The 24,344-nt window shown below is 38.8% G+C and overlaps 1 protein-coding gene across 3 annotated transcripts in view; it reads left to right on the top strand.

The window, feature by feature from the left end:
- The window catches only part of bcr (BCR activator of RhoGEF and GTPase), a 70,736-nt gene continuing 46,392 nt past the window's right edge, over positions 1-24,344 (top strand). For 2 of the 3 annotated variants that reach the window (XM_077737758.1, XM_077737757.1), the window contains exon 1: positions 1-2,200. In XM_077737758.1, coding sequence (XP_077593884.1) covers positions 661-2,200 — 1,540 coding nt within the window. In that variant the 5' untranslated portion in view covers positions 1-660. Of the gene's footprint in view, positions 2,201-22,301; positions 22,671-24,344 lie in introns of those variants that run through there. The other variant, XM_077737760.1, reaches the window with a different exon arrangement.

Here is a 24,344-nt window from a genome sequence, read left to right as displayed (position 1 = left end):
TCCACTCTCTCCGTCTTCACTTGTGTGAGATGGGAGAGCGAACAGCCGCTCCATCACGGCCCAGCAAATACCACCGTTTGCCGGAGAAAATCGGACCTGAATACAACAAATACGGCGAGAAAATGGTGCGGATAACCAGATCTTCGACTCCAGAGGAATTTCCGCTGGTATTTTTACACGAAACCAATTCCGCGATCGCCGAGGTTGCGTGCTTGTGATCTGCGCTGCCGGTACAAAGGGACTGGGATTGAAGCTGAATAAATCGGTGGGATGTGAGTGAGCGGCCCGGTTGTCCCTGCTAAATCAGGAACTACCTGCTCACGCCGCTAGTAAACCGAGAGGGTTTTTTTTTCATGGTTTGTTTTATGCTGACACGACACATTTTGAGATCTATTTAAAAAAAAACTCAAACTGACCTGTGCTGTTAAAAAATGCATGACAAAAACAGCAGATTTTCTCATTCATTATGTGTCATCCATCCCATCGTCCTCGTGAAAAGCTGCAGTATCGTCCAAAAAGAGATACGTTGCCAACGACGTGTCATCAATTTGTATCGGTGAGCAGGTCAACGAAAGGCCTGTCGTAAACACACAATTGAACTGTGAGCCGTTGTCGTTGAGACTATCGGATTGGGCAAAAAAAGGGGGTGAAAAAGCCGATATGGTTGAACCAGTTGGATTCATTGAGGCGTGGAAGGCTCAATTCCCAGAATCTGAACCACCCAAGATGGAGCTGAGATCCGTAGGAGGTATTGAACATGAGCTGGAGAGGTGCAAAGCCTCCATTCGGAGACTGGAGCAGGAAGTGAACAAGGAGCGCTTCCGCATGATCTACCTGCAGACCCTTCTGGCCAAAGAGAGGAAGAGCTACGACAAGCAGCGCTGGGGCTTCAGGAAGACCCCTCTTAATGAGGGGGTGGACCCCGGCACCTGTCAAGGGGCAGAGTCTCAGCAGCCACACATGCAGGAAACAGGCGTGGTGGGCTATGGCGCCGCTCCCATTTTGGACAGAAGCCGCTACCAGGCTCACGGAGACGGAACAGGCAGATCAAAACCAAGGCCGCCACCGGCCAGGAAATCGGCCTCCCACGGAGATGGGCTGGAGTCTGCTTTCGAAGCACCACATCAGGCTGAGTCCACATCCTGCGACAATCTGGATGGTCTTTCGCCCTCCAAGCAAAGAGGGGGCATTTTGGCATCGCCACGAAGGCCGGCACTACCACCCCCGGACAAGGAGGCGCCGCTTGACCCGAAAGACAAGCTCGGGATGGGTCTTGGTGTGGCTGCCTTGAGGTCCAACTTTGAGCGAATTAAGCGGGCCAACTCGCACTCTGTAGGGGATAAAGGCCAAGAAAAGCAGCAAGCACCACTGCCTCCGCCCCCTTTGTACACAAACGTGGAGTTCCATCACGACCGGGGGTTGGTTCGCGTCAACGACCGCGAAATCTCCGACAAGATGGGCTCCTTGGGAAACCAGGCTTTACAGATGGAGCGCAAAAGATCCCTGCACTCGCTTCCTGGTAACCTGGCAACCGTGGCGGGTGACCTCCGCCCTAGACCAGTTTACAGGGGTCGTTCCACCGAGAGCACCTGCGGTTATGATGCCGAGTATGAAGACGGGGAACCTAATCAGAGACATCAGCGGTCCAACGGTGGTAAACCACCACCTCCGCCTTGGCAACCTTCTGATTTCCAGGCCTATTCCAGTGTCTACGTCGGGGGGGTTATGATGGGAGAAGGTGGCGCCGACGGGCGGGGAGGTGTCCCGACGAGAGACCACGGAGGAGGCGATGACCACCTCCTCACCTGGCCCCGCCGTTCTTACTCTCCAGGGAGCTTCGAGGACGCCGGCGGCGGAGGTTACACGCCGGATTGCAGCTCCAACGAGAACTTGACATCCAGCGAGGAGGACTTCTCATCGGGCCAGTCCAGCCATGTGTCGCCCAGCCCCACAGCGGCCTTTCGCCGGCCCTTCCGCGAGAAGAGCCGCTCGCCGTCGCAGAACTCCCAGAACTCCCAACACTCCTTTGATAGCAGCAGTCCCCCGACGCCGCAGTCACAGAAGCGCCACCATCGGCAGCAAGGCGGCCACGTGGTCATGTCGGAGGCCACCATCGTTAGTGTTCGCAAGACGGGTCAAATCTGGCCGCCTCATCATGGGAGAGTGTCGCACGATAACAGTTTCCACGGAGACCACCTCGGTGAGTTGTGTGTTAAACGCATATATCGTGAGTGTGTGGGTGTGTGTGTGTATGTGTTCAAATATCCTGGATGGCTTCAGTTGGTAGCCCGGCGTGGGAGAAAGATCTCCATCGCTTATTCCTGGAATGTCACTCGGGTGGGAGAACAATGCAGTCAGTCTTTGTTGAAGCAACGTTTTCTAATATGAGATCAGAGTCTGGAAATTCAATCACGGTTGTTTGGCTAGCTAAAATGAAGCCATTCTCTATCTTCTGCTCTTTAGAGCTTCAACTGAAAGCATTTCATTCAAACTATGGTATGCTCATTTCAGCTTGGTAGATGTGTTGAGAATTTCAGGATTTTTTTCTGGTGAACATCTGCAATTGCCTCCTTGTTGTGTGTGTGTATTTAGGAGATGCTTTCTGTCCCTGTTCTGATCATAAAAAGGACAGGGAGTTGGCATTTAGGAAAGGTTAGCAACCCATTGTATTGAGCTTCTTTAACCTCCTAGGACCTGACGTCCACATGTGTGGACATCACATTTTTGGTTGTCACAAGACTACAATTTTACATTTTGGACTACTACAGCCTAATTCTTTGTTTTTTCACTCATCAGGTACCAATTAGCCTAAATATCATACAGAAAATAAAAACGCAAGCCTTGCAAGAGACTGGGTTTTTAGGAGGTTAAAATATGTTTTCACAATAGAAATGACAAATGATCTCAGCCGCAGTGGAGTTACCAAATATCTTGACTCTTTCAATCCAAGCCAATTTTAGATAACCTCTAGAACTGGGAGGTTTGGAGGTTTAATCGATCCTCAGTGGTCACAGTGGTTGCAGGTTTTTGTTACATCCAACCCTGCGCAAACAGTGTAACCAATGAGGTTTCTGCTTAAGATAGCAGCACATGACTGTGTTCAAATAAGGTTGAAAAAGGATAAAAACATGCACTTTCCGTGGCCCTTCATGCAATAATCTGCCCATCCCTGGGTTACAGATCCAATTGATTCAGAGCATTTTGACGAATACTGTAATCCCTCAAATATTGCGGCTTCAATCTTCGCGGCGTCACTACATCGCAGATTTTTGTTGTTTTTTGATTATCACGGCCTTATTAACCGCGATATTCGAGGGATTACTGTATTTCCTAATTTCTGTTCTATAGTAGTTGGCAGTGGAACAATGTTCAAATATCCCAGATCAACTCTTTTAGATATAAAGAGAATGTGATTTTCATAAAAGATTTTCGTACAGCAACCATGGCACTAGTATGTTTTGCTCTAGTGACATTTCAATCAATGGAACAGAAGGCTCATCATAACAGATATACACTTGACTCTGAAAGTACTTTTTCCACTTCTTTAATACCAAGAGATTGAATCAGTACACGATGTCGGTAGATTCGGAAAATCAAGTGACTCGGACTCGCATATAAAAAAATGTGCTTAGGATATCCCAACTCACAAACCTTTGGATTGTGCATAGTTTGCAAAAAAAAGCAAATGAATCCCTGTTACATCTGCTACATTGAGGATTACCATCATCAGCTTTCTTTGTCTTAGCATCTTTTCCACTACAATGAGCCCCGTGGGGAGGATGATGGAGGGTGTGGTGGGGGTACATATGCATTTAGCAGGATAATCTAGATTGGATCTTAAAAAGTTGTTTTGGACACCCTACGGGGGTGGAATCTCCTTTCTCCCACGCTTATGTTAGGGCCCAAAAGTGCCTCATGTTGATGGTGAAGACGATGATGATGAATGTTGCATGATTTTAGGCCCTGATGCCGCGCAGTTAAAAGGCGAGCAAGACACTTTGAGTGCGCGAAGCCGAGCTGTCAGCTCTCGCTCGGCTGGTCAAGAGAGCTCCAGATGGGAAGATCTTTCCCGTTGCGTAACAGGAACAGACACACACACAAACTAGAGGTTTATGATAATGATTATCTCACGATATTGTAATACAAAAATCACATTTTAGTGTCAAGACTTATTGAGTAATCATTCCACAATATTCATTTAACTATCAATAATAATATCCAATTGATAACCAGGACAAATAAGTATTTTTCAAACATCTACTTTAAATTCAAATGAGTTTATCACTAGTAGATATCTAATCCAAATTAAATTCACATCGTTTACACAACTGTTTTCACAGAATAAAATGATACCTGATAGCTTGTAAGTGGGGATAATGACGTGACAGAGATGATTATTAGGGCCCATAGTGAGCGACACTCGGATGTTTGGTCGCTGGACGTTTGGTCGCCTAGTCGTTTGGTCGCCGGACGTTTGGTCCCCGCACTGTAGGTCGCCAGTCAAATGGTGAGAGAGAGTGAGTACTGTTGAAAACAGCGCTCAACAAGAGTTTGATATCTAAATATGTACTGTTGATTCATGAAAGAGAGAGTTTGACACCCTTGAGGTAGAGGTACCAATGTATATTGTAATAAAGACACATAGACCAAAGAAAACAAGATGAGAAGACATATTTTGTGCTTTAGTCAAACCCCTTGGAGCAGCATGGCTCCTCAGTAGTAGCTTTGTGATTATGAAGATGAGTCGCAAAAAGCAGCACGAAGCCGTCCTCTCACTCTTTTTGCATGAGTGCATAGCTGAATATGTGAAACTGTAACAAAATGCGGGTGAGGGGGTGTTGTCAAGGATGAAGCGCATCTTTTGTGGTAATGACACATAACAAGTGACCGAACAAAAAAATGAAAGAGAAGATGATTCTTTAGTGTGTCATTCAATGGGAATGCTTCACAAGTTAAAGGTAAGGAGGAGGCTGGGCATCTGCTGTCTTCTACAGGACAGTCACTTGTGGATTCTTTTGCAACAGTTTTCCAACATTTCCAGTCTTTTGCACACGTCTGTGTATTTGGGCTTTGACTGATTTGAACCTGCAAAAGCTGAACTAAAGGCAGTAATGGCTTGACAATACTTGTTTCTTTTAATTTCCTGTAATTTTGAAAAATACTATTGAATTAAATTGAATGTTTTAGTGTTATTATACAAGTATAATGTGATTTAAAGATTTACCATGAAGTGAACAAATAACAACAACAAACCTACAGATAAATAATCAATAAATAAGTAAATACATAACAAAAACAAGTAAATAAATATTAATAAATATATTCAACATAAGTGGTCATAACATAAATAAGTAGGGAAGTAGACAAATAACGACAAACATGAACATATAAATCATGAATACATAATAATGATAATAATAATAAATAAATCATCTATAAATCAGTAGTCTACTTATCAAATAAGTAGTAGTCGACATAGGTAAGTAATCCCTCGATTATTGTGAAGTCACTACTTTTTCAGGAGTTTCTCCGGAAATGCAACCCAAACTCTGGGACTCAGTGCAACCTCCCTAAACTTCGTAAATCCCCCAAAAAGCTCACTTACATTTTGTTTTGCAGTAACCATATCGGAAAAGTACCACATTTCCAATTTAAATGTCTCAAAATTCACACCACCGCTATGGCTACGCCATCTTGATTCAACTGCACTATAAATCGGAAGAATTCGGCTAACACGAGTACCGCCATTCTCATTCGTCTCCCGGTTTTATGAACTTTATTTCATATCCCTCCGAAAACAATCTGCGTTGTATTGAAGCCGTGAAAGTTAAGCCACGAAGTGATGGAGGGTGACAGTAATACTTTATGTTTAGTTTGCAATATTTGTGTCTTTGTGTGTCAGCTTATTTCTCCATGTAGAGGGCAATATTAGCAACAACTCTGCTTACATTACACTAGTGGCACAATGACTTGTCACACTAATGGATCATCGAGCAAGGTGTGTGTGTGTTTTGATTCTTGATTGAACTTGACATCATCCAAGACTGTAACCAATAATTTTGGATTTTGGTTTCCTCATCATCAGAATCATCTTGAATAGTTTAATGTCTTCTGTATTTAGAATCGCTCTAGTCTAGAATAACCATCAAACAATTCACTTTAACAAGACTACATTTAAGACATAATTACAGAGAAACATTTCGCAATTTAAAGATTAAAGTCGTACAAGCATGCTATGCCATGACAGCTGTGCAAGTGAGGAAGGAATTTAACCAACAGTATCAAATGCTTAACAATGGAATATAAAACGACAATAACATTGAACACTGATTAGCAATCTATGTGATCTTTAATGACTTAATTATTATTATGATTTATTATCCAATGAGGTCAATATACAGTATATTTACTTTTTTACAGCAACACATAAATATTTTATGGTGGTAACATTGGACCTCGAAATGATTAGTACCTAGATTTTCATTTCCTATGGGAGTCCCTTTTCTTTCTGTCCGTGTTTCTTTACTTTTCAAAATAGAAATGTCAGCTAAAACGTATTGTGTTTGGCCTTAGTTTTTCCATTGTCAGGAACCTGGCTGGTTCTACTGATCTTTGCTTTCTAGTGGTTGAAGGCTATGGGGAAATAAACTACTTCTGCAAGAGGACATGGATTTATTGGCGATCTGGGAAAATATACACAGTACTGACCTGCCACTCCAAATTTTACAGATTAAACAGATTATTTCTTTTCGTTTAAGCATCTGCTTGTATTCTGAGTGTGATACATAGCTCCTACAATAAAAATGGTCTTGAAAAATCCCTTCTGATAAGCACCCAACCGCTTTCGTTTCCCTCCCTCCTGACCCACCACATAGCCGCTGAGTTTGTTTGTGTACAGCCCATTTTTCTGCCTCCTTGGTAGGATGCACAGCGTCATAAAATACAGTAAAATTAATCGATGTATTTCCTTCTTTAACCTCCTAAGACTCAAACACTTTTCTCTTTATTATTTAGGCTTCAAATCAGTATAAAAACAAAGAATTATCTTTTTACATGATGTAGGTTCTGAGAAAAATGATGTCCACATCATCAGTGGATGCCAGGACCCCGTAGTCCAAAATGTAACATTGTAGTCTTGACAACCAAAAATGTGATGTCCACACGTGGACGCCAGGTCATAGGAGGTTAATTCTCTTTCTCTGCCCGCTCTCTTTCACTCCCCCTCCTTCTCTCTACTCATGTACGTATAATCAGATAGCATTTTTTTGTGGCTTCCTTGCCAGTTGTACTTTCCTTTAATGCTAAGCGCAAGCTGATTTTTCTGAGGCCTTGAATGCATCATTCCCATGCAGACTTGCCTGAAAGCTTTAAAGATTAAAATATTTGTCGTTGACCTCCGTACAAAAATGAATAAAAAATTCTCCCTGAAATTTACAGATGACAAATGTCTTTTACGACTATGACATAACTTTAAATTGTGGCTTCTCAAAATTCTGAGTGTCGATTAATGTGAGGGAACCGAGCCACTGTAATACTTTGCTTTCACCTACTTATCAGTGGCACATTTGTAATTGCTGCAGTTCTGAGAAATGACAAATTAATCTTAACAGTGACAACGATATCCTAGAACTGAATTGTATTTTAAATATTTCATTTGAAAATTGAATTTTTGGTTATATCTGACTGTAATCCTCCCCACCATTGGTGTTCAACCACGGTTACCCAATAGATTAGTGGCAGTAAAGAAATGGGAAAATTATACACATTTTACACTGATGTGTGGCCTCTACTGGCTACACTAATCTCAAAAGTACCGTATTTTCACGACTATACGGCGCATCACATTTTAAGACGCAGTGTCGGTAACGAGTGCTATTTCTGTATTTGACACACAAAGGACGCACCGTAAAAAAAGACGCAGCCAGGCATGGCAAAACATACACTAGCTTAAACATACACGCTACACCCACACACTAAAAAGTTTTTAAAAAGGCAACGGAAACAAAACTGAGTTCAGTTGTACTTTGTTTAGCCATTCTACAATGGACTCACGTCATCGTCACCCACAAATCCATCAAATTCCCCATTTTCTGTGTCCGAATTGAAAAATTGTCCAAATAAATCATTGAAAACGCCAGGTCCCCTCTCTTTGAGTCATCGTCATTGCCATGTGGCTCCAGAGAGATGATGCCGGCTTTGGCAAGCACCCGAACAACCGTGCAAGCAGACACGTTCGCCCAGGCGGCCACAATCCATTCGCAAATCGTACTGTAACTAGCCACTCCCAACTTTGCTTTGAAATGACGGCGAGCACCAAATTGGTGTGTTCGCCGTCATACTGGGTGTATTGACAAAATAACTATATATCCCAGCAGTCACTGCGCACCGGAAATAGAGTCTGGGTTTGCTTGCTGTAGTTCTGAGAGCTGTAGAGGATGGTATACCCTATCGACTGACTTATTGTATTTTATTGTGATAACAATTTTAATATTGGTCCATATATAAAGCGCACTGGATTATAAGGCGCCCTGTCTATTTCGGAGAAAATTTAAGACTTTTAAGTGCGCCTTATAGTTGTGAAAATACGGTAATTAATTAGCCCTAATTGACAATAATACTCACAAAAAATTTGACTCCAAGGATTTATACATATCTGCCCATATTACATACCTACCAAGTTTCAAGATGATTGCTTCATGAATAAAGGAAAATAAATAGTGTCCCCAAGAAGAAGAGAAACAACAACATGAGTGCTGACTAGACAAGCATTTACCCTGTAAAAACAAACGTTAGTTATAAAGATTTATGTGTGGCACAATGTGGCACTTGAGATTCTGAAGGCTCTAGTTAGATTACTTGCACATATCAACACGTAGAAGCCGGAATTTAACTGTCTAGTCATACAAACATGTACATTTTAATCTACCCTCTTTTGTCTGGGAATTACAAACTAATTCAGATTAACATTAGCCCTTTGCCTCTCTCATGTAACACACAAGACTAATGCGCCATGTCCTATATATTTCACATGGGATTAACACCAACCAGCTACTGTGCTGGCATGTGTTAGGTAACTCACTGTTTACAAAATTCCACATATGACGTTAATAAAATAACACAAGTTTAACTGAGGCTGAATGTAAGCGTTTGCCAAGGCTATGTTGTTTTACCCATACTTTATTCAATGTTAGGTTGTGGTTTTTCTTAGTTTCCGGAGGATTTGAACATCATGAATTCTCAGAAGTTCTCATTCACAGGTGAATGAAGAATTACATTAGAATCAATGTAACAGTAACATTTTTTTCAATATTTTTATTATAATATTGGGTGGGTTATTGTGGATTATCATCCCCTCACTCTTAAACACATACAAAGTTAAGATTTTGTTTAAAATGTTTCAGAAATCCACAATCATAATACCAACTACAGGCTTACGCTCTCACTATAATGGTCTGGTTGTTGTTGTTTTTTTTTTAATTGTAAAATTTAAATGTAAATGTAAAATGCTCGTTGGGCAGCATGATCAATAACGTTATACGCAGCTATTGTATAATAACAATTAAGGCTTTTGATATTGATTGATGATTTCATATTGATAATATCAGCAACTTCAGGCCATTTTCTCATAGAAAATCACCAATGAGTTTTCTTCATTGCATAGCCCATCTCCCAAACTACACGCAGCTTTAATTTACTTCGTTTGTTATGTGACACAAAAATCTGTTGTTTCAGTCAAAATATCACGGTCTTCAAACATACAAGAGATTCAAAATGACTTACGATTGCCCATTTAATGTACATGTATTGACGTAATCGTAGCAAGAACACTTTCCAACTCTGCTTCATTGTGTTGTGTTGGCTGCAGGCAGCTTGATGGGTTTGTTCAATAATTAGCAGTTGTGAATCGCTGTTGGTGCTTGCATGTGTGTGTGTATGGGGGGGGGGGGGGGTGCATGAACCCAAGAGAGGTGTCAGAAATGAGGACTGCAGAATAAAGTAGCCATTCTGTAAAATTAAAAAAACACATTATCTGGCTAGGGCGGCCCAGTGGAGCGAGTGGTTAGCGTGTCGGCTTCACAGCACTGGGGTCCTGGTTTAAAATTCAGGTCATGTCCATCTGTGTGGAGTTTGCATGTTCTCAGTGGGCCTGCGTGGGTTTCCTCCCACATTCCAAAAACATGCATGGTAGGCTGATTGGACACTCTAAATTGCCCCTAGATGAGTGAGAGCGTGAAAGGTTGTTTGTCTCCTTGTGCCCTGCGATTGGCTGGCCACCAATTCAGCAGAGCTATGCTCCATCACTCCCCGTGATCCTAGTGAGGATAAAGCAGTTTTGAAAATGAGATGAAATGAGGCTGTACAAATTGTCCCTCATGCAAGGTTGTTTGTCTCCCTGTGCCCTGCGATTGGCTGGCCACCAATTCTGGGTGTCCCCCGCCTCTGGCCTGGAGTCAGCTGGGATAGGCTCCAGCACCCCTTCAGGGCGACCCTGATGAGGATAAAGGGGTTAAGAAAATGAGATGAGATGAGATCATCTGGCCAAATCTGCATGTTGGTGTTGTTGTTCAGAACATTGGAAAACATATTAAAACAATAAATATATTACTCTCCCTCATTTCAAACTTTTTGGAAAAAGCACCAAGGAGCTAAAAAGCTGCATTTTAATGACTTTTCAGTTAAAAATAGTGTTCCATCAAAAGTCCTGACCACAATCGGTTCTTGGCAGAGTTGTGCTTGCAACGAGTGCACTTGTTTAAATATTGTGAATGAAAGCGTGTCTGTGAAAGTTATTATGGCGGAAGTTTCCTGGATAATTTGCAGACCAGACCAAAATAGGAGGAAACCGTTTAAGTGGGCTTCACTTAAATGGAGCAGACCAGGATAAAGGGCACACACATGAAATTTCAGTTTGTGAATTTCATTGTTTTAAAGATGGAGTGGATAAATGCTCCTGGCGAAGATCTGATTTCATGTTGTAATCTGCCATCCCCACCCCTTTCTTTAAATGCCTTTCAGTAGCAAACCCCTTTCTGCAATATCTCTTTTATGCTACTTAATACAGCCTTCGTCAGTGCACCTTCCTTTTCATGTTTCTCTCTTTCGTCTATGCGCCGCTTGCGGCAGAAATTGCAACAAAATTCACAGTCTTTAAGTCCGATTTACTACCCACAGTTCACTTAAAGAAAGAGCACACTTGGTGGAAATCACAGCTCAGATGGCAATGGTGATTATTCCTCACACATTAAGGCTTTGGTAAAGTTCTACTGTAAGTTATGAAAAAAAAAGTGAATTGAAGGCAGACGGTGTATCTTTAATCAGTCGTTAAGTGGGAGATTTCCAAAGCTTTTAATCCTGGGCTCTCTGGGTTTTTAGTCTATTGTTCCTGTTCTTTTTCTGATGGGCAGCAGAACTTTTTATTTTACCAACCAAGTTACAATTCCATCTAAATACAAATTTGTTAGGGCGATAATGGACATAATTTTCAAATGCGCAGAAAAATGCATATTATCAGAGGTGGGGTCCTGGCTAATTCTGCATCTTTGTGTATCTCCGTCTCTCATTTGGCCCACTTTATAAGCCTATAAATGGCATTGGTCGCTCAAGGTCAATCACTTTTGATGGGACCCAGAGACATTTTCTTTGTCACATCTGCGAGGTACAAAAGTAGCTTGTCGGATTGGCCAGGGTTTTCCGGGACTGCCCCTAAACAAAGGAGTCTGAGGGTGGCTTGAGATGTGAAACTTGGACTGAATGGCTTTCTCTGCCATTCATTATTGATAATTCACTAGTATGATCTGGATGTTGTAATGCTGGGTGTCGGATTCCTGCTATGATAGCCATGTGTGTCTTCCCCATCCCTGTGTTTACACATTCGAGAATTACTTAGGAAGTAAAATGTTTTCTGTGTAAATCATAGATGCATTTGTATCATCAACGTTTAAATTTTACATTTGGCTTAAAATACAGGTATCTGATTTTGGGAGCAACTAGCCACATGTTTTTATTTAGTTCATCAAAGTAGTTAATAAATAAAGAACTCGTTAGAGCAGCCCCTCTCATTGCGTATGCCAGTAGAGTCCAACACTCTGCCCTCCGCTTATCCTCACAAGGAACATGGGGGTGCTGAAGCCTATCCCAGCTGACTTTGGGCGCCATGTAATCGCAGGGCACAATGAGACAGACAACCATTTATGCTCAGGTGTATACCTAAAGACAATTTACAGTGTTGAACCAGCCTACAGTGCATGTTTTTTGGGAGGTGGGAGGAAACTGGAGTACCCAAAGAAACCCCACGCAAGCCCACGGAGAACCCGTGGTCAAACCCTCGATCTCGGAACTGTGAGGCCAACACGCTAATCAGTTGTCAACCAGGCCCGTCCAGGATCAGTAGTGGGGAAAAAACTATTGCATATTTTAGTTACTTACTACATTAAATGGTAAGAAACACAAGAAAGAAATCCAGCAGGTCCTTTCACATCTTCACAACGCTAGCGACATGTGGCTAATGTGAGTCACACAGCGCTGCCTGGGAGTTCAGCTGGAATTCTTGAGCTGTGGGGGAAGCCCGTCTTTTTTAGTTTGACGTTTGAATCCATAATGCGTAAATTACAGGTCATGTTCATTCTCAGATGATTCACCTCTGGTTTGCTCTGACGCCAACTTCGGAATATTGTGGTTGTTTACAACCCAACTTTTGCCATACAACCGGTACATAGTGACGACATATGATGACACAGTAGTCAAAATGATAGGTTATACAAAATTATAGGTTTGTCACTGTCAAACCTCTTGATGTACTAGAGGGAGACCTTATAGGATTCGTAGTCATGCAAATATGTGTACCAATAATTAAAACAAACATTCTAACTTGAATTATTGTACAATATGGACAAACAAAAATGCTTATTAACTGTCAGTCAAAGCCCTGAGCTGGTTTTACAGGGAGAAGGTGGTCATTGCTTAGTTCAGTGCGCATCTGAACATTCTTTGTACTTTCCATTAGTAATCTATACGCAGTATCAGCGCTCAATGCGGCTATTTTTCGACCACACTTTAGTCACACGATCAGATTCAATCCAGTATTCCCACGTTTTCAGTACTTTTACAATTTTTGGCTGCTGTATAAATTATACAACTAGGCCAGTGAAAATAGTTCCTTTCCGCTTGATACAAAAAACAGGTTAATGGGAATTTGAAACCAAGTCCTTAAAGGGGAGCCCCCTTTCTTGTTTTTTTTAAAGCATGAGGACTGTTGAACTTGTTGATTAAGGCTGGCTTTACCATGAAGCCAGCCAGCAGCATCTCCACACATGAGTTGTCGCAGGTTGTTCCGGCTGGGACCGGTTTGTGAGGCAGACCTCGCTCGGCTGACCGGTCATCGAAGTGGTGGGCAAATGCCGCCAGATCGCCCTAGTGCTTCATTTAGATTTTAGACAGTAATAATGCATTATTGTTATTTTGTTGTATCCTTAGACTGATAGTAGGTATGTCAATTACTTAGAGATGTTTGCCAGCGTCTAACACGGCCCATCCATTATTTACTGCTACTCTTTAGCCACATTTTTCTATGGAGAATTATACTACTCTCAGTTTTAAATATCTGCAATTGTATTTAAAGTGCACTTCTACTGCCAGACCGACCTCAGTGAGATGATCTACTGTAAACTCCAGAAGAAAAGACGAAAAGAAATAATTTTATTAGTGGAACACCACAGTGAAAATATTCAGAAGTGTATTGATCATTTCACGGGATTCAAAGCATGGACTCCCATCCAATCTTTGAGGCTAGGAAGATGGTGTGGGTGTTGAGGTCTAAAAGCTTTCACCTTCATGCGGCTCTACCCCCTCTAGCTATGGTTTTACAGCTGAGCTCCAGAAGAGAGGTCCCTTCACGGATCATGAAATTGCTTAGGGAATCTATTTTTACACCATGTGACTTGACACAAAATGGCAAACGCGCGTCACTTGCAAGAATTGAGCAGCGTTAGATGAACATCTAATTAAATCTGGCCTTGTGGTCGAGTCCCTGTGCTGATGATGACTTTTATATAACCAGGAGTGCATGAGGATACAGACACAGTACATAAAAAAATCTCATGAAAATCGGAAGGTTTTATTTTATTCACTCCAGTAATAGTGTTATGTTTTGATCGTTTATTGGTCAGTAGAATTACATCAATCTAATGCAAGTTTATTTGTATAACACAAATAAACCCGGTAATTCAAATTGCTTTACGTCAGATAAACATTCAAAAATACAAATACAATGTCATGTTTTATTTAATGCTCCCGAAAGTTAAAAAGCAAAAACAATTCAAGCTCGGAATTTGAAATAAAAACAAAAAATAATTTGCCTGCACTGAAGTTAGGTGAATAAACAACTACACCAACCAAAAAGTTAATAAAAATATATTATACGTAACTTGGAAATTGAACAATGCAGGCAATTATGAATATGCTGTGGTAAACAATAGCATTTTTACTAATGATCTGAAGGAGCTAATGGTTTAAGACCTTCAGGGAACTTGCTCCAGAGGTGAAGGGCATAATTACTCGGTGATGAGTTGAGTGACAGTCCCCTGTCTTCCACCATTTTCTTAGTGGAAGATAGGGAAGTGCCTTCCGCTTGCTAGGTTCAGCCTGAATTTTGATAATTTTATGATCTTTTTTTAATACTTAATATAAAATAACATAATGCACTGAAGCTGTGAAGTGGCGAAGGATGACAGCACACGTTTATACTTTGTATTCTCACAATATTTATTGAATATTCGTCTAGCCAAAGGTGATTTGTTTTTAGATCAAGCTCTGATCAAAAAGCAGAAAACAAATTCTGCTCTCTACTCTATCCGGTTGGGTCAGAATTTGGGAAAATTTATATTTTGAAATGCAATTTGTTTTTTGTTTTCAGTCCAAAAATAAAGTTTTTGCTCAAGTGTTGCCCAAACAAACATTCCAGCTAACAATGAAAAAGGAAGAACTGAAGATGATGGCACTTTCCCATGACCTTCTCTATCTCTTCTAACACCCCACCCCCCTCTATCATCACACCCTCACCCACGCAGGCCTACAGTTCAGATTTGTTCTAGTCAGCAGTTTGGGTATCAGTGGCTCACCAGCAGTAAAAAGTGGGTCACTTGTGGGTCTTGGCGAGCTATTATTTGTTGTCACTCGAGTGAAGCCAAGCCCCCCCCTTGGCCTTTGTCTCACTTCTCAAAGGATAATGGTCTCCCTCTCTTTGTGTCCCCCTAACCTACCTCCCTTCCTCTGGTCGTCCGTCCTTGACCACTGTTTGACTCTGCACCGCCTCAGGCTCACTGCCAAGGGCTCGCCGTTTGGTGCTTAAAGGTGAATTACTCAGCCACTTTGCGCTGACAACACAGAGTCAATTTGCATATTTTTACTTGCTTGTTTGTAAATCTGACTTTCTAATAGAAGTAGGAAGATGTATTCCCAACTGTAAGTGAAATACTTATTTTTTAGGGCTGTCACAATCAAATGTATTATATATATATATATATATATATACATATATATATATATATATATATATATATATATATATATATATATATATATATATATATATATATATATATATATATATATATATATATATATATATATATATATATATATATATATATATATATATATATATATATATATATATATATATATATGTATATATGTATATATGTATATATGTATATATATATGTATATATATATATATATGTATATATATATATGTATATATATATATGTATATATATATATGTATATATATATATATATATATATATATATATATATATATATATATATATATATATATGTATATATATATATATATATATATATATATATATATATATATATATATATATATATATATATATATATATATATATATATATATATATATATATATATATATAAAACTTTTATTTTTATTTTATTTTTTGTGTTGCTCCTTTGTAAATCTAAGATCAATTTTAAAAAATGTTCTCATCTCATTTTCTGAACCCCTTTATCCTCACTAGGTCGCAGGGGGTGCTGGAACCTATCCTAGCTAACTTCTGGCCAGAGAATGTGGACACCCTGAATTGGTGACCAGCCAATCGCAGGGTACACGTGTAGCGGTCAGACACTGTTTCAGAATGAATGTTAATAGTTAAATGAAATGCATAAGATTCACAAATCCTTAAAGATACAATTGGGTAATTTGGCTGTTGTCCTGCAGAACTAATTTTAAAAATGGTTCAGCATGACTAGAAAAAGTAAAAGATGAACACATAATGCTGCATATGTCCGTTTTCCCCCTTCTGCCCCTTTCTGCCGCCATCCATTGGACAGATTGGTAGAAGGCACAACCACAGAGGAATCTTTGCGGTTGTGCTCACTCATAGTTGATTTGAGGACCTTCCGGAGACCGAGTTAGGATTAATTTGATTTCATTTCTTCGGGCTGAGTTCCTATTTTTAGCCACTTCACAATTTATTTTGCTTGCCTACACTTTGCCCTCCTTGCAAACAGTCCTTTTGCCTGCAGAGGGGATGCTGTGGGGACATATAATTTGATTTCATTCATTTCATCGTGAACACAATTTTTTTTAGCGAGTGGATTTTGTTGTCTTTATATAGATTGATTTGATTCGGAAGGAACAGAATGGTTTTTGAAAAATCTGTCAAGAGTTGAAAATAGCGGCATGGTTTGGGGTCCCCGGTCCAAATCCAGGTCACGTCCATCTGTGTGGTATTATCATGTTCTCCCTGGGCCTATGTGGGTTCCCTCCAGGTAATCTGGTTTCCTTCCAAATTCCAAAGACATGTATGCAAAGACAGTCATCATTTTTTATGTCAAACAAATGCGGCTTATATGCGAGTAAATACGGTATTTTATGGCAATAAAACTTTTACTGCAGCTACAGCTGTGACACATGAAAAAAAGCATTAAAAAATTCCTTGGTGGCTTGGCAGCTGAGTGGTTAGCATTTTGACCTATCAGTGATGGACCTGGGTTCAGATCCAGCTCCATCCAAATATGTAAGGTTTTCCTGTTCTTTCAAGGCCTGCGTGGGTTTTTTCCGGGTGCTCCGGTCTCCTCCCACATTCCAAAGACATGCATGGTAGGTTGATTGGACACTGAATTGCCCCTAGATATAGCGTGTTTGGTTGTTTGTCCCCTTGTGCCCTGCGATTGGCTGGCCACCAATTCAGGGTGTCCTCTGCCTCTGGCCCAGAGAAAGCTGGGTTAGGCTCCAGCACCCCCTGCAACCCTAATGTGGATAAAGCATTCAGAAAATGAGATGAGATGAGTTTAAAATGGTAAAGAACTCTCCTCTTCTGAAATACAGAACACGTGAACGGATTAGCACAGTTTTGTGCAAAGAAGATGCTGGAAATATTACATCCCATCTCACTGTACTCTAGTCTATCTTGTTTGTTTACCTTTGTGCATACACTTGAGTCAGCTATTCAGGCGCACTGAGTTTGCCTCTGGGTCGTAGGGATGTGTGCTTCCAGCGTTTGCCTCTTGTTGACGCGTAAATGCTGCGTGTATTGACTCTTGGAAGAGGAAAATACTGTCTGCTCATTTGCATTGGAAGTTAAGCAGGTTGATGCACTTAAAGATAGGTTTGGTTTTTAATATGGACAATGTAGAGCTCAGGGCGAAATCTTTTTGAGTACACAAGAGACCCAATCACTGACTCAGTCCCCGGAGAAAATCCAGGCAGGCCCGGGAGAACATGCAAACTTCACACAAGTGGACTGACCTGGATTTGAACCCAGGTCTCCCACTGTGAGGCTTACACGCTAACCACTCATCCGCCAGGCCGCCCGACTCTAATTAGCTAAGAAATCTTAAGAAATCTGTTACTTTTTATAAACAGATACTCTTCCCATTGTCCTCCAAATTTCACTGAAAAACATTGAGAAACAAAATGATCGACAATGATCATCACTCACTGGCAACTGGAGGGTCAACCACTTGCTGTCACCTCCAATCCTGATGAGGTGGCCTGATTGAGCAATTATTTGGGGAAATTACAAAATTATACACATAATATGACACCAAATATTCATCAAACTATGCATTTTTTTTTCTCCAGGAAGTTTTTTTAACCCTCAGTTAACCTGATGTACGCTTTAAATTCCTTAAATTTTAAATTCTGCTGCATTGCTTGAAATTGGCTTTAAAATTTAATGATATTTTGGGATTTACATATTTTATGGGTGATGTTGGCCAGGGAATTTCCTTTTTTTCTGTCTTAAAAAGTGGAGGCGTCTGGTGGTGTAGTGCAGGAAGGGCAAACACAAACAACAAAAACAAAATTTTGAGCAAAGAAAGCAAAAAATCAAGACAATCACCATCAAAAGACCTCAATTTATAATTTGGCACCAAAGTTTATCGATGAGAACCAAATATTTAAACATAACTTGTTTGCAATTCACACCACTTCACGGTGTAGAGAGGTACACTCGCCCTAGGTGTGGCAGGTGTGGTCTCGATTCCCGCTGGTGGCGGTTTGTTCCCTAGAGTGTAGTCTGGCTTTCACGCTAAATTAGCTGGGTTGGGCTCCAGCAACCCTTGTAACCGTTTCGAGGATGCGTGGAGTGGACGATGAATGAATGGATGTTCGCAATCTTATTTTGTGTGGCAACATAGTTGGCTTGAATAGGTCCCAGAACCCCCCGCCCGCGCTGGTAACTAATTGGCAAAAAAATATATTTTCCCTAATAACCCTGTTACATGGCTTTATTGTTTCATAGCTTTGTTCAAATTGGGGAAAAAAGACATTTGGATGTGCTATTTTCCCCTTTTTAATACATTTCCGAGGTATCGTATCGAGAGCCACAAAATCAGGGGATACGGACTCGACTTGTATGCAAAAATATGGGGATATTAGGACATCCATAGTGGATATTGCAGCTAAATGATAGGTTTTTAATTTTGTATTTATTTGGTGTCTTTATGCCTCACACTTGGCTGAATCTTGTTTATTTGCTTGGAATGTTTGGTATTTCCCATTTGTGCTTATTTGCTCCCATCAAACAGACACAGATGCATCTTATTCATTGCTCACAGGCATGATGACTACTTTGTTCCTTCTCTTGAGCTGTCTGCTGTGTCACGTGGCATTTTCATGTCTATACGCTGGCAGTTTTGTGTCATATTTTTATCCTTTCTCTCTCAACACCCTTCTTATAGTCAATATTTTGCCTGGAGTGCATAAGGAAAATGCCTCTTTACACTAGAATTGTGCGCATCAGATTTGCACATCTGTCTTGCGGTAGAGAAACTACCATTTCCACAAGCGGTTGCCCCACCCCCCACCTGCTTTACCCATCGAATCACTACACAATATAGTACACGTGTACGCGTACGCACGCACCAAGCTTGTGCAAATTTGTCTTTGTTTGACACTCGAGCCCGTTTGCCTCACTGTGACCCTCTTCAATAATGTGATATGTCGATTTTAATGTTCTTTTCATTTGTGTCTCAGCTTTTGACTTCATAACGCTTCTGAAGTACCTACTAGGCACGGCTGCTGGCATTTTAATCAGGCATCAAAATTAAAACTACATCTTTGTTGTATCCAATGCCATTTTGTCACCTTGCAATGCAATGCTATTCATTCTGAACCTGTTTTCCACTTAAACATGGCCTCGATGGAGACTCTTAAACAATGTGGCTTCACTCAGTCTAGTTCGAAGAGATTACAATCAATATTTGTTTTGTTGTTGTTGTTTTTAAACCACATTGGGGGAGGTACTCTTGCTTTTGTATTTGAGTATGGACCTTCAAGGCTATATTTTTCTCAAAAAATAAGGAATAAATGTTATGTACCGTATTTTTCGGATTATAAATCGCAGTTTTTTTCATATTTTTTTCATAATTTGGCCGGGGGTGCGTCTTATACACTGGTGCAATTTATGTGGGAAATTATCTATCTTCCGAGTTTGGGGAGTTGTTTAAAAGGGACTCCGAAAATGAAGATTTCATTGGATTTAGTGATTTGGAGTGAAAGTGATGAGCATGTTCTTTATGCTAGAGTTATCTGAATTACTCTTAAAATATTACATTGTTACTGACATTACCAGGCATGTCAGTCATGTAACATTTGTATACCGTACACTTATTCAGCCTGTCTTTCTTTTATTTTAGTTTTAAATTGCCTTTCAAGATGTGGGCGGCCCGGTGGAGCGAGTGGTTAGTGTCGCCCTCACAGCTCGGGGGTCTTGGGTTCAAATCCAGGCCATGTCCATCTGTGTGGAGTTTGCATGTTCTCCCTGGGCCTGTGTGGGTTTCCTCCGGGTACCCCGGGTTCCTCCCACATTCCGAAAACATGCATGGTAGGCTGATTGGACACTCTAAATTGCCCCTAGGTACGGGTGTGAGAGTGCATGGTTGTCCGTCTCATTGTAACCTGCGATTGACTGCCCACCGATTCAGGGTGTCCCCTGCCTGTGGTCGGGATACAGCTGTGATAGACTCCAACACCCCCTGCGACCCTAATGAGGATAATGCAGTTAATACAATGAGATGAGAAGATGACATGTATGTTTTTGTTGTTGGATTTTATCAAATACATTTCCCCCAAAAATGCGACTCATACTCCAGTGCGACTTTTAAATGTTTTTTTTCCTTCTTAATTATGCATTTTTGGCTGGTACGACTTATAGTCCAGAAAATATGGTATATGTGCTGTGTATGCGGGATGTACATCGGTACTGCTTTACTTCAAACCACTGGTAGTATCAGCATAGGATTGTACACCCTCCCATACCCGCACAGCAGTTCTCTTGGAAAAGTAAAATATGCCCCCTCTCGTCAGTCAAACACATTTTAAACCTAGAAGCGCCTGTAGCCCTTGGTGCGCTAAATGTACTTACATGCTTGAATGCTCTCTTGTATATTGAATTGGCACCCGTAGGCGTGCATCCTATATGAGCGCCCCTGTGCCCTCACCTGCTTGTGGTGTCACATTACATAAGCATGATATTGTTACCACCAGTGCCACAATAACATAAAAGCAAAACAAAGCAGTCAACTGGGAGCGGAGGCCGCATGAGGCTTGGAAGTATGAAGTCTGACAGAAGATGAATCAAGTACTACAAAATAACAAAGACAGGAAAGGGTAAGCAAACATTCAGTAATCCTTCCGCTATTAGAGAGAGAGAGAGGAGGGGGCAGAGACTTTTTGCACGGCAACACGCTCGCAACATAAAATAAACAAATTTAATTGAACTTGGATTACGATACAGACACATTCAAAAATAAATATAATCTAACTTTACACTGCCATGCTCCGCCCAGTGCTCGTAGAGACATTACACGAGGGAACAGAAATAAGATAAATATTTGCTCAAAATTGTACTTGTATCTGAAATTTCTCAGATTTTGTGGGCACTCGTATGTCGAGGTATTACTGTACACCCTAGACTGGTCAAGGTCAGGTGGCTGTGGGACACACTGAGAAACAGACAACCACTCGCACTCACAATCACACCGAGTGAGAATCGAACCCAAAATCTTAAATCACTATAATGCAGATTTCGATCATTGAACTATATGTCTGGATTTATCTTTTAAGCTTAGCCAGAATAAAGGCTAAAGGAACCCAAATAGTGAGTATTAAACTGTGCTTTTCTCTCCCTTTCTTAAACAAGTGCTGTTTCTATTTCAGTTTTCCCTGTGTAGTTTTTCTGCTGTGATCCATGCATTATTATTACATAATCCACTTTTCCTTTCCTGTACATTATTAATAAGAATGAGAGTAAGCTTCTAAACCATCGACCTTCGGCAGACCAAAACCTTCGGCTCTTTCAAAACCGTACTTTAGTTGAGTGGTTAAGAATGTGGTTTGCGACCAAAAGAGTAAGTGTTATATATTGCTGTCAATGGCAGTAAATGTGTCAAGGGCTACAAACAACAAAATAATCTAAAGTATAACGGTTAGGGATGTCCCCAAATTGGGCCTAACCTAATATATTGAGATTAAAGTCATTTTGTTGCTTAGTTTTATGTAAAGTAAATGCTCAATTCCGGTTGGTGGTGATATGATTGGGGGTGCGGATGGTCATTTGTCTCTCTCTGTGCCCTACGGCGAGTCTGCCTCTCGAAGATGAATGAATGAATGGATGAATGATTATTCTGGTAAAGTTTTACCACTTATGCGGTAATCGCTGTGAATAAAGTATGACTTTCAGGCTGGCAGGATAGCTAATTGGAAATGAAATGCTCCTCTTGTTGACTGTGGTAACCCCTGGCAACAGTTCCCCCGGAGACAGGCTTTGGCAAATCTCTATGGCCTGTTTAGCAAATTGCTAATTCGTGTCCCTTCAACACGGCGGCCATAAAGCGGCAGTAGTTTATTGCCCTGAGCAGCAATGATGCACTGTCTTGTGTTTGACCAGAGATTAAGCAGATTGAAGCCCTTTGTGCAACCTCGCCTGTTTGTCCATGATAAGTGTCCCACTGCAGGCTTCGCGGCCTCTCAGCTGGAGGCTTCAGGCTAGGAACGGGACTGAGCAAAAGCCGTTTTGGAGTGTTGTGGCGCACAAAGGGTTGCTGTCTGTCAAGTCTCTCTCCGGTCACTCCGCTACCGGCTTTCTGGACTGAATAATGTCACATTTTAGTATTGAAGTCAGAACCACTAGACAGGTATTTGTTACTTTGTGTGTAGGTGGAGACTTGGAACAAATTAAAATGTTTTTCCATTGTAATATCCTTTTTTTGTTTTTCAGAGGGTGGGAACAGATTAATTAGTTTTCTATAGGAAAAATTTATTTATATATATATATATATATATATATATATATATATATATATATATATATATATATATATATATATATATATATATATATATATATATATATATATATATATATATATATATATATATATATATATATATATATATATATATATATATATATATATATATATATATATATATATATATATATATATATATATATATATATATATATATATATATATATATATATATATATATATATATATATATATATATATATATATATATATATATATATATATATATATATATATATATATATATATATATATATATATATATATATATATATATATATATATATATATATATATATATATATATATATATATATATATATATATATATATATATATATATATATATATATATATATATATATATATATATATATATATATATATATATATATATATATATATATATATATATATATATATATATATATATATATATATATATATATATATATATATATATATATATATATATATATATATATATATATATATATATATATATATATATATATATATATATATATATATATATATATATATATATATATATATATATATATATATATATATATATATATATATATATATATATATATATATATATATATATATATATATATATATATATATATATATATATATATATATATATATATATATATATATATATATATATATATATATATATATATATATATATATAGATATATATATATAGATATATATATATAGATATATATATATAGATATATATATATAGATATATATATATATAGATATATATATATAGATATATATATAGATATATATATATAGATATATATATATATATATATATATATATAGATATATATAGATATATATAGATATATATAGATATATATAGATATATATAGATATATATAGATATATATAGATATATATAGATAGATATAGATATAGATATAGATATAGATATAGATATAGATATAGATATAGATATAGATATAGATATAGATATAGATATAGATATAGATATAGATATAGATATAGATATAGATATAGATATAGATATAGATATAGATATAGATATAGATATAGATATAGATATAGATATAGATATAGATATAGATATAGATATAGATATAGATATAGATATAGATATAGATATAGATATAGATATAGATATAGATATAGATATAGATATAGATATAGATATAGATATAGATATAGATATAGATATAGATATAGATATAGATATAGATATAGATATAGATATAGATATAGATATAGATATAGATATAGATATAGATATAGATATAGATATAGATATAGATATAGATATAGATATAGATATAGATATAGATATAGATATAGATATAGATATAGATATAGATATAGATATAGATATAGATATAGATATAGATATAGATATAGATATAGATATAGATATAGATATAGATATAGATATAGATATAGATATAGATATAGATATAGATATAGATATAGATATAG

This window comes from Stigmatopora nigra, chromosome 17 (assembly GCF_051989575.1).
Source record: "Stigmatopora nigra isolate UIUO_SnigA chromosome 17, RoL_Snig_1.1, whole genome shotgun sequence".
NCBI lineage: Eukaryota > Metazoa > Chordata > Actinopteri > Syngnathiformes > Syngnathidae > Stigmatopora > Stigmatopora nigra.
The sequence above is the reverse complement of the archived record's forward strand: the minus strand, read 5'-3'. Positions and strand labels throughout refer to the sequence as shown.